Consider the following 14,372-nt stretch of genomic DNA (forward strand, 5'->3'; position numbering starts at 1 on the left):
GTTATATGCTAGCTGTAGGTTGCATGTGGTCCCATCAGGTTTCTACTTCTAGAAGGAATTGCACTGGCAACAGGCGTGCAGGGGTGACACAGGAGCGCACGCGCAAGTCCTGTCCACTCCATATGCTACTGTAGTATTACAAAAACAGTGTAGTCAATCCAACTGGACCGATAAAAACAAGTTATACCGAAACAATATTTAAACCATTGTGTGTGTGCGTAGAAAGGTTATCCACCTTCCCAGCCAATCCCAGTGACAGGGTGGAGCATCAGGACTGTGACCCTCTCAGGTGACTCCCATAAAGTGAAGGATAACGACGTTCTGAAAGTCATTTTTCCAAACAGGTGTGTTTTATGCAATATAGACAGACATGGCTTTGGTAGTGGTCAGAGCATCGTACCACAGGATTCTGGACCGGATCGAACGAGTATTGCCAGCAAAACTAAGACCTTTGTACAACCACCCAGCAGGTAAGATTTGCTATTTGTTGTTTTCTTTTGGCCAACAGAAGGACTTTAGAATAATTTGTGCTGTACACTACGAGTCAACAGTTTGGACGCACCACATTTTTATTTATTTTTACTATTTTCCTATTCCTATTTTTGAATAATAGTAAAGACATCAAAACTATGAAATAACACAAATGGAATTATGCAGTGACCAAAAAATGTTTAACAAATCAAAACTATCTTATATTTTAGATTCCTTAACGTATCCACCCTTTGCCTTGATGGAAAGGCAAAGGCTTTGCAAAGAAATTCATACATCAACTTCACTATTTATATTTGTTTAAGAAACAAATTTCAAGCATTTAAGCATAAGCCTTTAGATCAAAATGGCTTTAAGATAATGAAAAACATAGTACATTCAATCAGGTGTGTCCAAACTTTTGACTGGTAGTGTATGTCGTCACATTAGACAATGTAATCACAATAATTCAGGCATCTCTGTTTGACTGCTGGTGATAATGTTAGCCACCAATCGCCAACATGATTTCCAATTCATTCCATTCCATTACTGAATTGCTGTCAGTAGCCTGCCGTTCTTTATGTTGCTCAGAAATACTAATGGTCAAGATCATGGGATGTATTTTCAAATTTTACTTGAAACCAACCCAGTTCTGCGTTTGGACTTTGCATTTAGATTAGTGAAATAACGCTGGCTGATAGGCTGGTAAGGTATGTGACTTACATTCAAGTTATCTTAACCCCACACAATAAATTCAGCTTTATGACTGAGTGGATATTATCTGTTGCATCTGTGAATGAAAGAAATGGAGAACAAGAACAGTGTCTGTTTGCTGTCAGGTTTCATAACCCTAATTTACACTGCACAAAGGCACTTTGGCTTTGGTAGTAGTTGTTCAGGGAGAGAAGAGTGTTACTCATTCACTTCCACCTCTCAAATTTTCCTAGGAAAGTCTGTTTCATTCTAGCAAGTAACTTGAATGCTGATAAACTTGCTGTTAATTGAGACATAATCTCCTCTTGCTCAAGTGTTAGAAAGCCTTAGATGTATTTTCAGAAGGAGGTCAAATCAGTGAATGTATTTAAAAAGACATACAAAGCAAACTTTAAATTTGTGACTCATAAAAACTGGTGCGTTATAAATCTATTTTATGCCCGGCCGTATGAAAACATTGTTTTCATCATTGTGCAACCATAAATACTATCTTATTGACCAAGCCATGATTTATCTTGTTTATAGGTCCAAAGACAGTTTTCTTCTGGGCTCCTGTGTTTAAATGGGTAAGAGACTCATGGTGCACTGAAATTGTCTGACATAATGTGTCAAGACAAATTTTTATTCTTCCACAGGGGGGAATTCTTTTTGCAGCAAATGTTAAAACTCTATTCAAGACAACAGCATAAACAGTAGTTGACATGATTTTTAGGAATCCACTCATAGTCCCCAGCAATTCTATGGAGTTCAATTTCTTTCATAAGTCTGCACCACTCTCCTGAAGCACACACACACACACACACACACACAAATGCACAGATACATGAACACTCCATGAACCCAGTCACCCTTGCTTTCCTGTCCTTTCCAGGGCTTGGTAATGGCAGGTCTGGCTGACATGGCTCGCCCCGCTGACAAACTTAGCACATCCCAATCTGCAGTCCTCATGACCACAGGTACCTCACTTTTGTTAAATCTTCTTACTGTCAACTCTTTCATCTCGAGCTTGATTTTTTGGATTAGATATCATTGTTTGTCTACATGGCTTAGCAGGCTAAAGCACATTCTCTCTCCACTGTGTACTGTCCCATAAAGTAAAGATGTCATCAAGACAATCTTAAAATCTATGGGTGTCCGGTGGCTCAGTGGTCTATAAGGCACATATCCTGAATCATTTTTCACGTCATCCCCCTCTCTCTCCCAGTCTATCCTGTCTCTCCTCCTCTTTTAACTAATGTCTAATAAAGGTAAAAATGTCAACAAAAAAAAATGTTTACAAAAAAAGCTAATCTTATAATTCTTAGAGAACATCATCAGCCACTAACAGTCCTCAGATGCCTCAAATAATAAACACAGTGCCTCAAAGAACAATCTCAAACAATAAACCTACAAAGGCTTAATGAATAACTTTGGCGATTTTGGACCTATATAAATTTGTCTCTTACATGTAGTACTTGGACCTGCAGAAAATATTGACTACTGAGTCAGCTGTGACTCAGGGAGTCAATATTCTCTGCGGGTCCAAGTACTACAGGTACATAAGAGACAAATTATATATAGGTCAAAATATATATTTTGTATATATTTGTATATTATTTTGTATATTTATTTATTATTTATATTATTTATATATAGGTCGCTGAACTCATCCTTTAAGGCTTTTCCTGTTCACTTTGTTAGGATATGCTAAATGGTGTCTGACACATCAGGAAATAGTTTTGGACTGATGCCCAGTTCTTATGTTACAGTAGAGAATAATTAAACTCCACTCCACTCCTCCAAGTCAACTTTTAGCTTTAAATCATCTAATAACTAAGATATTTTAAAGCTGGAAAAACAGTGTCACAAGCAGAGCTGCAACTGTGCAGCCTTTGTTCATACTCCAAACACTGGCATCAGTGAATTCTCTCCTGATGATTGACTATGCTTTCACTCAATTAGGGGCCTAGGAAAAAATCCTCTGAGGGCTCCATAGAGCAGTCTACTGTAATGTAGAGGCCCAAGGCTATTGAAAACAATTGCTTTGCATCTCCCATGTACCAGTGTTTATTGATTTTTATCTGTGGGGAACCCTCTGGGCTTTCAAGGTATTCAGTGAAGAAAAAATATTGAAAGAATTTTTGTACTCCTAATAAATTAAATTGTTTTTATTTCATTTTTATTCACTGAAATAATAGTTAATAATTGTTCAATAATCACGATGAACTTGTGACGTGTGACATAACTGTCATGGCAGGCAATGTGTTACTATAAGGGAACGTGAAAATGGACCAAGCGCGATTTTTCTTCTAATGGTCTGTGGGTAGAATGATTCCAACAACAGTGACTCCCTCTGGCAGGACCTTCATGCAAGTGAATGGGGGCATAAATCTGATTTAACAGTTGCTTTCAACAATTATATTTTGATGAGTTATTCGCGGGACAGTTTCCCATCATCATCCAGGCATTCACGAATACTTACAGTGGATTGTGAGCAGTGAGCAGTGTTGGGCAAGTTACTTGGAAAATGTAATAAATTACTCTTTACTTATTACTCATTTAAAGAGTAATCACATTACTTACTAATTACTCAACAGAAGCAGTAATTAGTTACATTACTCCTTATATTACCTTCCGTTTCGTTGGCAGTAGAGGCCTCCTTGTCGGCGCCGGCGGGTTGTTTTTCCCAGTTTCACATTGCTGTATTACCGTATTAGATGCTTTGATAAATTGGATGTTGTGTTCTTCACTGTGGAAAGCGTTTTGCTGCCACACAAAGTTTACAATGGATGATAATGTTCTTTGCATCCTTGACTGAAATAAATTCAAAGTAATGGGAATACTATCAGCTGCTGAAAGTATGCGTCTCACCCTCACCCTCAACAGGGATTTGGAAAAAACAACAAGCACAGATCCATTACAGGCCCATTGCACATGTTCAGTTCAATTCAATTCAATTCAATTCAATTCAAATGTGAGTTTGGAGCAAATTGTGGAATTTTTAGTTCCACAACGGGAGGCTCTGTTGGATTGAGTACAATGCTGCTGGTCTGTGCATTGCCAAATGACAAACATGACGTGAGATGCACATCAGGCGAGATCGATTTAGATAAATTTCTACACATTGACCAACTTTTGGGGACCCAGGTGCGCTCTTCCGGACCGTACCCCTCCCAGTCGACAAGGTACTGGAGACCCCGGCCTCGGTGTCGGACGTCCAGCTGCCGACAAACCGTGTAGGCGGCCGAACCATCAATGATGCAGGGAAGCAGTGGTGGATCCGGAGCGGGAACCAGGGGACTCCGAAGAACCGGCTTGACACGGGACACGTGGAAGGTGGGGTGGATGCGCATCGTCCTGGGGAGCTGGAGACGAACAGCGAAGCGGTTGATGGCCTTCAGGATCGGGAACGGGCCGATGAACGGGGGCGCCAACTTGCAGGACTCCACCTTCAGAGGGAGGTCGCAAGTGGAGAGCCAAACCTTCTGGTCAGGGCGATACTGCGGAGCTGGGGTTCAGTGACGGTCGGCCTGACGGCAGTAGCTGGCAAAGCTGCAGAGCAGAGCAGAGTGGACCTTCACCCACATCCGGCGACAGCGTCGGATGAACTCCTGGGCCGAAGGAACCCCGACCTCCTTCTCCTGCTCGGGAAACAGGGGCAGCTGGTACCCGTACACTACCTGGAAGGGAGAGAGACCAGAAGAAGAGGAGGGAAGAGAATTAATGGCGTACTCTACCCACACCACCACTCCAGGTGGTGGGGTTCGACGAGACCAGGCAGCGCAGCGACGTCTCCATCTCCTGGTTCATCCGCTCCATCTGGCCATTGGACTGCGGGTGGAAGCCGAAGGAGAGACTGACGGAGGCCCACCTGGGAACAGAACGCTTTCCAGAACTGGGATGTGAATTGCGGCCCTCGGTCGGAGACCACATCTCGGAGAACACCGTGCAGCCAGAAGACGTGCTTGACAGAATGCAATTACAGAATGTTTTTAAAATGCTTTACAGTTTTTCACAATTGTTTACACACTAAAACTGGAACTTGGGACACAATCACTAAAACTTGAAACTCATGTATCCAATCCCAAACCAAGTTGGCAAACCTACAAGCACATTTTCTGCTTTTCACTCAGTTTGCAATTCTCAGTCACACTTTTTGCAAAACACTACACACAGTAATCTGTAGTGTTCTCTCATTCTCTACATTAGGCACAACATTCAAAAACTAAAATCGCATGTGTTCATTTGGAAGCACTGCCATCCCAAATGCTTAACTTAATTTACCAATTGGCTACATCCACTCATCACAGATATAAACACTAATTGTCCACTCAGAAATCAGAGCTTTAGCACTATAAAAAAGGCCACAGGTGAGCTCTCTTGCTTTTGAGAACAATGGAAACCAATGGTGCAGTGAGAGCTAGAGGAAGAGGAGTGACAGTAAGAGGAGGAAGAGGAGGACGAGGAAAAAGAAGAGCAAGGAGACAGTTATCTCAGATGAGATCCGGGTCACTTTGGTTCACCATGTGGTCCACATGGGTTGAGCATGAGGGAGGCTGGGCAGAGAGTCCAGTCCAACCTGAGCTTCACTGCTGCTTCCATCATCCAGACATTCAAAAATGAGAACAGGCAAGTAGCCTAATCTCTACACCATGCTACTGTTCTTTATAGTATACTGTAGTAGTAGCAGTAGTAGTAGTAGTAGTCATCACTAGGCCTGTCCTACTCAGTGATGGTTGGCCAATGTTACAGTAATGTGTCATTTCATATTGAAAAATAGAAATATTCTTGGACCATAGCCAATCACATCATGTTTTTAGATCTTCTGCAGAACTGAGAGACGACCAGTCTGTGTGAACATGGCTTGTGATGTAGATGAGGTGCTGTCCGTCCCAAATAGGAGGCAGGACGCAGCCTAATTTTTTTATCCTTTTTCTTTTTGTTTTGTTTTTTTTATAGAAAACCTTTTTTTCTGTTTTTCTCCTACTGCATTGTGTTTTGTATGTAGAACACTTCACATATCCAACACATATTCAAGTGTTGAAATAAAGTATTTGGGCGTAACAATATTTGTGTGTATATATACATTACTGTAACATCTTTTTACAGTACAACAGGCTGCTGTGCATAAGTCTAACTCTGAACATGCAAAAGGCATAAGCCTACTGATGAGATATTCATAATAGTGTTTTCCGTTGAGCACATCAGTGTGTAGTCGGTTGTTAGAAAGATGTATTCATATGATGGTTGTGTGTGTCATTTTGTGTTGTTTTGTGTTTGTGTTTTGTGTTTAGAGTTTTGAAAAAATTAGCCTCACAAAATGTGTGTAAGCAATTGTGAAAAACTGTTATAGAGATATGTAATGTTCATTTGACATATGAAGAATGTTAAAGTGATTATTGTACAAATGGTTGCTAAGTTAAACCAATTTTGCTCTAGACCACACTCTGTCACATTTATTGGTTAACAGTGACAACATTGATTGGCCTATTTTGCCCGATAATACTATATACTTGGTCCCCTAATACTATATACCACATTTGCTGCTGATAAGTCAAATACTGAAAAAGCCTTGGGGAAAAAACAGTACAAATTGCAGAAAACCAATACGTCAGACGTGAGTGGTTCCACCAAGACAGTTGTAGCGCACATACAGCTCCATAAGTATACTGAGTCCCGTGTCTATTATATAACCTTCTAGTATTCACCTGATCCCTAGATCCTCCTCCTACTCCATGCGTGTTTATTATTGAAATTACACTGGGTACAACAACCACATCTATAGTTCCCATCTGCAACATCGTCCAGAAAAGTCATGGTTGTCCTGCGGCACTTTCAAACCAATCTGGATACCCTCTTTGTTTAAAATATGTTCAAAATCTCTGCCTGCTTTTCAAAATCTGTCTGTCACAGATTCTGCGGATACAGCTATATATTAGCTATTGGATAGACTCCTTTTGAGAGGTATAGGATGAAAGCTGTCACCACATAAAAGGGAGTTACTTTAGTTTCCTATACAAATCAGTGCTGAACCCATTGGATTCTCTGCTGATAAGAATATCTAAGAAGCTGATCTCATGTATATCATGGCAGGTACTGAAATTCAGATGTTGATTGCTTGAATTTAAAAAATCCTAGAAGAGCAGCAATTCATTTTCTGTACCCTGCCAGATCAGAACCATCATCAACGCAAGTTTCATGTGGTCTAAAAATGGATTGTTAAAAACAACATTATGTTCAAAGCGACCCACATACAAATTTGCATGATTAGGTGCCATCCTGCATCCCATTGCGGTACCACTAGTCTGCAAGAACACATCATCTTGAAACATAAAGAAATTCTTAATTAAAACCAATTTGGCAAAGTGTCTGGGCTGTGTTGGCTAAGGTAAAACATGGCTTCAAGACCTCCATGATGTTGAATGTTTGCATGTTAGTTTAAAGACTTTCCGCATGAAGTGTAGCTAGACGCATCTCACCCTCTAGTTGCCCAAAGGACTTAAGGATATTTAACATATCCATAGATTCACATACATAAGCAGGCAAAAATGTGACATAAGACTTGCGGGAAAAAGTTCACAAAAGTAGATATTTTTTCAGTTAGTGACCCAGTAGAGCAGGGGTCGGCAAGTAAATTTGGCCTCAGGCCAATTCTTTCTAGTGATAGGAATCTCCGATTGGATTATGTTTTTTTTGTTTTTTTTACTTCCAAACATTTTTTTTTAGATGGAAAATTATCAAGTTATAAAATATTTTGGTCCCTGCATTCTCCTCCATGAATGTAATCAAGACACATGAGAGGAACAGGCTGACAAACAAAAACTTGGAGAATTGCCTGGGCATGAAACTAACATCAATCTCACCTGATATCCAGAAAATTGTGAACGACGGGAGATGCAATTTTTCATATTAACACTACACGGCCATAGACAATGCCAGTGGGTGTTGTGAATATATTTTTGCAATTATTTTTTTTCCTCCTTTAATAACTTTTCCTAAAAATACAGACTGCAAAGGATAATGTGGTTTTGTAAGTAATATAGACCTAGAAAAGGAGATATTTGAGTTTTGTGGCTATCTTTATCTATCTATATTGGGGACTCTCATAGTTGGCCCAAGACTGTTAAATGTAAAAAAAAAAAAAAAAAAAAAAGAATTAAAAGCATTCTAAAATAATATGGGGGGTCAAAAAGTATTGCTGGCGGGCCAGTTATGGTCTACCAGGTAAGCTTTTATGGATCTTTGGCAGTGGACATATTACTGGTTTTACAGGATGGTCAACCTTCATAAATAAAAATAAATAAACTCTTTTTGGTAATATCGCTACTCTTGAAAAATACTGAGGGTGTCTTTCATTTCCTGCTGAACCTGTAAGGTAGGGTTGCCATGGAGTTTTTTGTAAAAAAAAAAAAAAAAATTGTGCTTCAATAACACCCTTGGATGACAATAGCTACCCCTTTGTCCACTGGGCAAACAAAGTAGTGTCTGTACCTAATTCAACCAACACATCTCTCTGGTCTTTAGGTAGGTTGTTTTATACCTTTTATTCAAGTTTTTTGGTCTGTATTTGATGTTTATCTTTCTCAACTGAGACCAACTGTAGGTTGACAAACACCATACAACAATATGCATAACAGAAAATACAATCCAAATCACATAGTAAGTGCAAAATCACTATATGAGTGTTTTCATTGTAGGCAAGACCAAGGGCCAGGCCTACAATGTTAAGGATACTATTGTCATTAGATACTTTGGTTTTACATCTCTACTTTTGTCTGTCTTCCAGGGATCCTGTGGTCACGATATTCCCTGATCATCATTCCCAAAAACTGGGGTCTATTTGCAGTCAACTTCTTTCTTGGTGTTGCAGGTGGCACACAACTCTTTAGAATCTGGAGGTGAGTTGGACTTGATTTCAGAGGTCATAAGTTCAGAAGTTTTGCCTACCAAGATGGAAGTGTAGTGATAAAATGTAACATTTATTTAAATTAATATTTATGGTAATACTATGAATATTTATATCCCCAAAATGAGTTTCGGGGATATTATGGATTCACCCCACCCGCTGCCGCATCCGCCACTGCCGCGTCCGCCACAGATCCTTCGTGTGAACGCGATAACTTGAAGTTTTTATAATAATCTTTTCAAATTTGGTATGGACATTGATGATACCTAAAGGAAGAACTGTATTGATTTTGATATGTTTATGATTATTATAACTATTATTAATTAACTGATTAAATTAATGTTTATGCTATTTGGACCCATATCTCACCAATGGTGCATTATATTGTATTGAAATTTGCACTTTCTGTGATTATTATTAATAAATTAATTAATTAATTTTTGTACTGGTACTTTTTAAAAATTATTATTGTTTTTCTCTTTGGGCTCAATTTCCCGTGAGATGGTAAATGCTAGAGCCATGAAACTAAGCTAAATTGTTATAACTTTGTGATAGATGGTCCAATCATCATGAAACTTGGACAACATGTTCACATATAATGAATGAACATCCGCGCAAAGCCATTCAAATATTGACCAATAGGGGGTGCCACAAAGGCCACAAAACTGTATCTCCTAATCCAATTTATGAAATTGCACGAAATTCGATACACATGCTCTAGGACCATGTCCTAGTCAAAATCTGAAGTTTGGTCTTCATTAGTGAAAGTGGGCGTGGCCTATGACACCACCCATGACCACCCATGATGACTATGACCACCCATGTTTGCCTTTAGTTGGTTAAGTTTTAGCTTGATATTGACACGAGTTGTGCTTGTCCTTATGTTTTTACATGTTCTATCCTCCTGAGGTGGGAAGTAATGATTAGTGATAATGGAATGGGAGTGTGAGTGTGTAGCATAGTTAGGTGTTGTTTTTCATGGATATATAAGCTATGATATTTTGATATTTTGAATTTTTATTTTGAATTTTAGCTGATAATTTTTCTTCTTTTGACATTAGGGGGAAAATTAATACATCAGTCCTTCACTGTGCTTTCAATGAAACAAGTTTTCAATGAAACCATAGGGTAAGACTAGCCTCAAGCCATTTTGAGGAAGCTCAAATATAGAAAAATGATCCCTCTGCATGATGTGTCTGCTGAATGAAAATAGCCAACTAAAATTCAAAATATTTAAATATATCTTTAACCAAAGGGCAGTTGGCTTACTCTTTACCTAAAGATACTTTATTTTATGTTTTTGTCTTTAATTAACTTTGGTATGCCCATATATTTTTCTTGCTATGGTCCCTTTCACTCTTTGGAAGGTACTTTACAAATGAAGAGATTGATTTGATTTTGATTGTATCAGCCTCTTTTCAAATCAGTTTTCTGTGTCACTGACATTTGAATTCAAATAATTGTTGGTTGAAATGACAGAATCAATCAATCAAATCATTAATTGTTTTCATACTTATTCTTACTTCTTTTCACTACTTTATCTTTGTGAAAGTTGAACCCATCATCTAAACATGTGTTGACCGTTGTATAGATGTTTATATGAGCTAAATCTGATCATTGTTTGTTTGCAGGTACAACCAGGGATTAGAGAGGGAGGAGCTGGCTGTCCAGCCTACAGCTGCACATGATGCTGTTTAACTAAGCTCAACATCACAATAATGAACAGTAGCTATAACACACAGCAGCACGCGTGGCATGCACAAGCATTCAAGCCTGTAGCTGCAGCTTTGGAAGGTGGTATGATTTGACAATAAAGGACAAGGGGCAGATTCAGAAGTAGATTGAGGCATTGAGGGCATAGAGAGGTCAGGTCTACCAGGCAAATGACAGGCACATGCACACTCAATGAATCATTTATTCATGTCCACATCAAAATAATAAAGATATTATATTTTTTCAGCACCTGATACATATCATGATCACAGTGCTTACAGATAGCATTGCCGTCTCTAGATAGGCCAACAAAAATGAATGCACACATACAAATACAAAAGTAAAGAAGAAAGAAGAAAGATGTATCCATGTGTTAAGAAACAATACATTCAGTTATATTCAAGTGTATGGGCTAATGAATAAATTTACAGATTCTTGCTGAATGCTTGTTTGATATTTCTTGTTGATCTAATAAATTGTAATAACTTATCTAATCTAGTACACTCTAATTGAAGAATGATGAATGGGCAGGAAGGTTTTTTTCTATTTAAAATAATACACAGTTTTTAGTAGATCGTCCCAGTCAACTTAGCAACTAAGTGATAATAACATATCATCTTTGTGTCCCCGATAGATTGCTCCGCTGCTCCATCTTACACTTTAGCATACACTATGTTGAGTGATAGCACAGAAGTCGAATGGATAGAACGGTCCTTCAACTGTTTGCCATGGTAATTTGGTTAGTACAGCATAATGGTGATTATGGAATTTTAAGGGTTAATTGCTATTATGACAATGTAAGTCTGGGCATTAAGGCGGTTATGCTGGATTCTGCATGCCTGAGTTAGGTTTAGGGTTAGGTATGCACCTCGCAGGAGCGCGCATGCCGCTGTCCCAGTCATACGCTTTAGTATTCCACGCCAATGAAAGGGGAAACTATCTCACATTTTAACGATTTGTTAGGAGAATTGCTCTTTTAGAATGTTAATTAATCTGATCAATGACACCTATCATGTCAATGGATAGCATGTGATTTAGTAGTGATTTAGTAGTCAGACTCCAGTTACTCAATGTTTTACAGTGCCATCTCGAGTCCTTGGGGCTAGTGATTTAGACTGTAGGCCGATTAGAGTTCAGTGTGTTTTCTGGCCTACAGTAGCCTAGTGGGTAGGCTTATATGAAAGCATATAGCAAGATGTGACTACAGTTGCTGTTTGAACACACTGCTGCATAACACATCAGCAGGCCTTGGCTTCCAAGAGAATGCGAGAGGTAGCTGCTGTTGTCCTAAACGAGGCTGCGAAGATTGTCAATATGATCAAGGCACACGCTCTAAATGGCTGTCTAGTCTCCATCCTACGTGAGGAAATGGGGATACACCACAAACAGCTGCTTTTACATACAAATCTTTCCACTGTATCTGATATGTGGGTGGAAGTCCTGCTTTTTCTTTCTGAAGCCAAGTCCCCACTGCTCCAGCACGTAGACAATATGAATTGGGTGGCTATAATAATAATAATACTTTATTTGTATAGCACTTTTCAAAACAAATGTTACAAAGTGCTTTCACACAGACAAATCAAAAAGGTAATAAAAACAGGATGAAGATAAAACATAAAACATAAACAAAACCATAGTCACCAAGTTCATTCAGATAAACTGTCAAGTAAAGCAAATTTACATAAGATGAAATACAATAAGATAAAATAAAATAGAATAGAATAAAATAATAAAATAAGTAAAATAGAATAAAACTCCACCATGAGAGAGTAGATTGGTTATAAAAAGGCCTTCTGATAAAAATATGTTTTTGGAGTATTTTGAAGGATGACAAGGAGTCTGCTCGCCTTATCTCTTCAGGCAGGGCAATCCAGAGTCTAGGGGCCCTAACAGCAAAGGCCCGGTCACCTTTAGAGCAGAGCCAAGACTGTGGAACAGCCAAAAGGGCCCTACCCGAGGATCTCAGGCTGTGCGCTGGCTCATAGAGGGTTAGGAGGTCTGAAATGTAGCTCGGTGCCACGCCCCGAAGTGCTTTAAAAGTTATCAATAAAATCTTAAAACTGATTCTAAAACAGACTGGTAACCTGGACTGGTAAACTATGCTGGCCTATCTCTCATAATTTTTATATTGCATGGATGCACTTCATGTATCTTTGCAAGATGTGCAAAGTATATTGCGCACATGAGCTGGCTGCTGCATTCAGCAATAAGCTGGACCTGTGGGCCACCCATGTGGAGCATGTGAACTACCCATGCTCCTCATGAGTAGGGGTGTCAGTGATCAGTATACAATGTGTCATCACTGAGCATCTAAGGGGGGCTGTGTGAGAGGTTTTCAAATATACTGAACAAAAATATAAACGCAACACTTTTGTTTTTGCTCCCATTTTTCATGAGTTGAAATAAAAGATCGAAGACTTTTTCTATGCACATAAAAGGCTTATTTCTCTCAAATTTTGTTCACAAATTTGTTTAAATCCGTGTTAGTGAGCACTTCTCCTTTGCCAAGATAATCCATCCACCTGACAGGTGTGGCATATCAAGATGCTGATTAAACAGCATGATTATTGCACAGGTGTGCCTTGGGCTGGTCACAATAAAAGGCCACTCTAAAATGTGCAGTTTTATCTTGAAAAAAGACATTTATTAGGCACTGAACTATGGATCTCACATGACTAGGGCTACAGATATGCATTTTTTGAAAACCAGTCAGTATCTGGTGTGACCACCATTTGCCTCATGCAGTACGACACATCTCCTTCGCATAGAGTTGATCAGGTTGTTGATTATGGCCTGTGGAATGTTGGTCCACTCCTCTTCAATGGCTGTGCGAAGTTGCTGGATATTGGCAGGAATTGGAACACGCTGTCGTACACGCCGATCCAGAGCATCCCAAACATGCTCAATGGGTGACATGTCTGGTGAGTATGCAGGCCATGCAAGAATGCCAAGAAGTTTTCAGCTTCCAGGAATTGTGTACAGATCCTTGCAACATGGGGCCGTGCATTATCATGCTGCAACATGAGGTGATGGCGGTGGATGAATGGAACGACAATGGGCCTCAGGATCTCGTCACGGTATCTCTGTGCATTCAGATTGCTATCAATAAAATGCACCTGTGTTCGTTGTCCGTAGCTTATGCCTGCCCATACCATAACCCCACCGCCACCATGGGGCACTCTGTTCACAACGTTGACATCAGCAAACCGCTCGCCCACACAACGCCATACACGCTGTCTGCCATCTGCCCGGTACAGTGAAAACCAGGATTCATCTGTGAAGAGAACACTTCTCCAAAGTGCCAGACGAAGGTGAGCATTTGCCCACTCAAGTCGGTTACGACGACGAACTGCAGTCAGGTCAAGACCCTGGTGAGGACGACGAGCACGCAGATGAGCTTCCCTGAGACGGTTTGTGACAGTTTGTGCAGAAATTCTTTGGTTTTGCAAACCAACTGTTGCATCAGCTGTCCGGGTGGCTGGTCTCAGACGATCTCGCAGGTGAAGAAGCCGGATGTGGAGGTCCTGGGCTGGCGTGGTTACACGTGGTCTGCGGTTGTGAGGCCGGTTGGATGTACTGCCAAATTCTCAGA

General features: G+C 39.8%; 1 protein-coding gene across 1 annotated transcript; it reads left to right on the top strand.

Moving 5' to 3' along the window:
- The first annotated feature begins 342 nt into the window (after positions 1–342).
- Positions 343–11,630, top strand: LOC139931918 (mitochondrial pyruvate carrier 2-like). Its single transcript, XM_071925559.2, has 5 exons — positions 343–470; positions 1,708–1,748; positions 2,054–2,138; positions 8,948–9,059; positions 10,699–11,630. Exons 1-5 carry the CDS (start codon positions 371–373, stop codon positions 10,763–10,765), a joined length of 405 nt encoding a protein of 134 aa, XP_071781660.1. The 5' UTR covers positions 343–370; the 3' UTR covers positions 10,766–11,630.
- Positions 11,631–14,372: the final 2,742 nt, after the last annotated feature.

Source organism: Centroberyx gerrardi, chromosome 21 (assembly GCF_048128805.1).
Source record: "Centroberyx gerrardi isolate f3 chromosome 21, fCenGer3.hap1.cur.20231027, whole genome shotgun sequence".
Lineage (NCBI taxonomy): Eukaryota > Metazoa > Chordata > Actinopteri > Beryciformes > Berycidae > Centroberyx > Centroberyx gerrardi.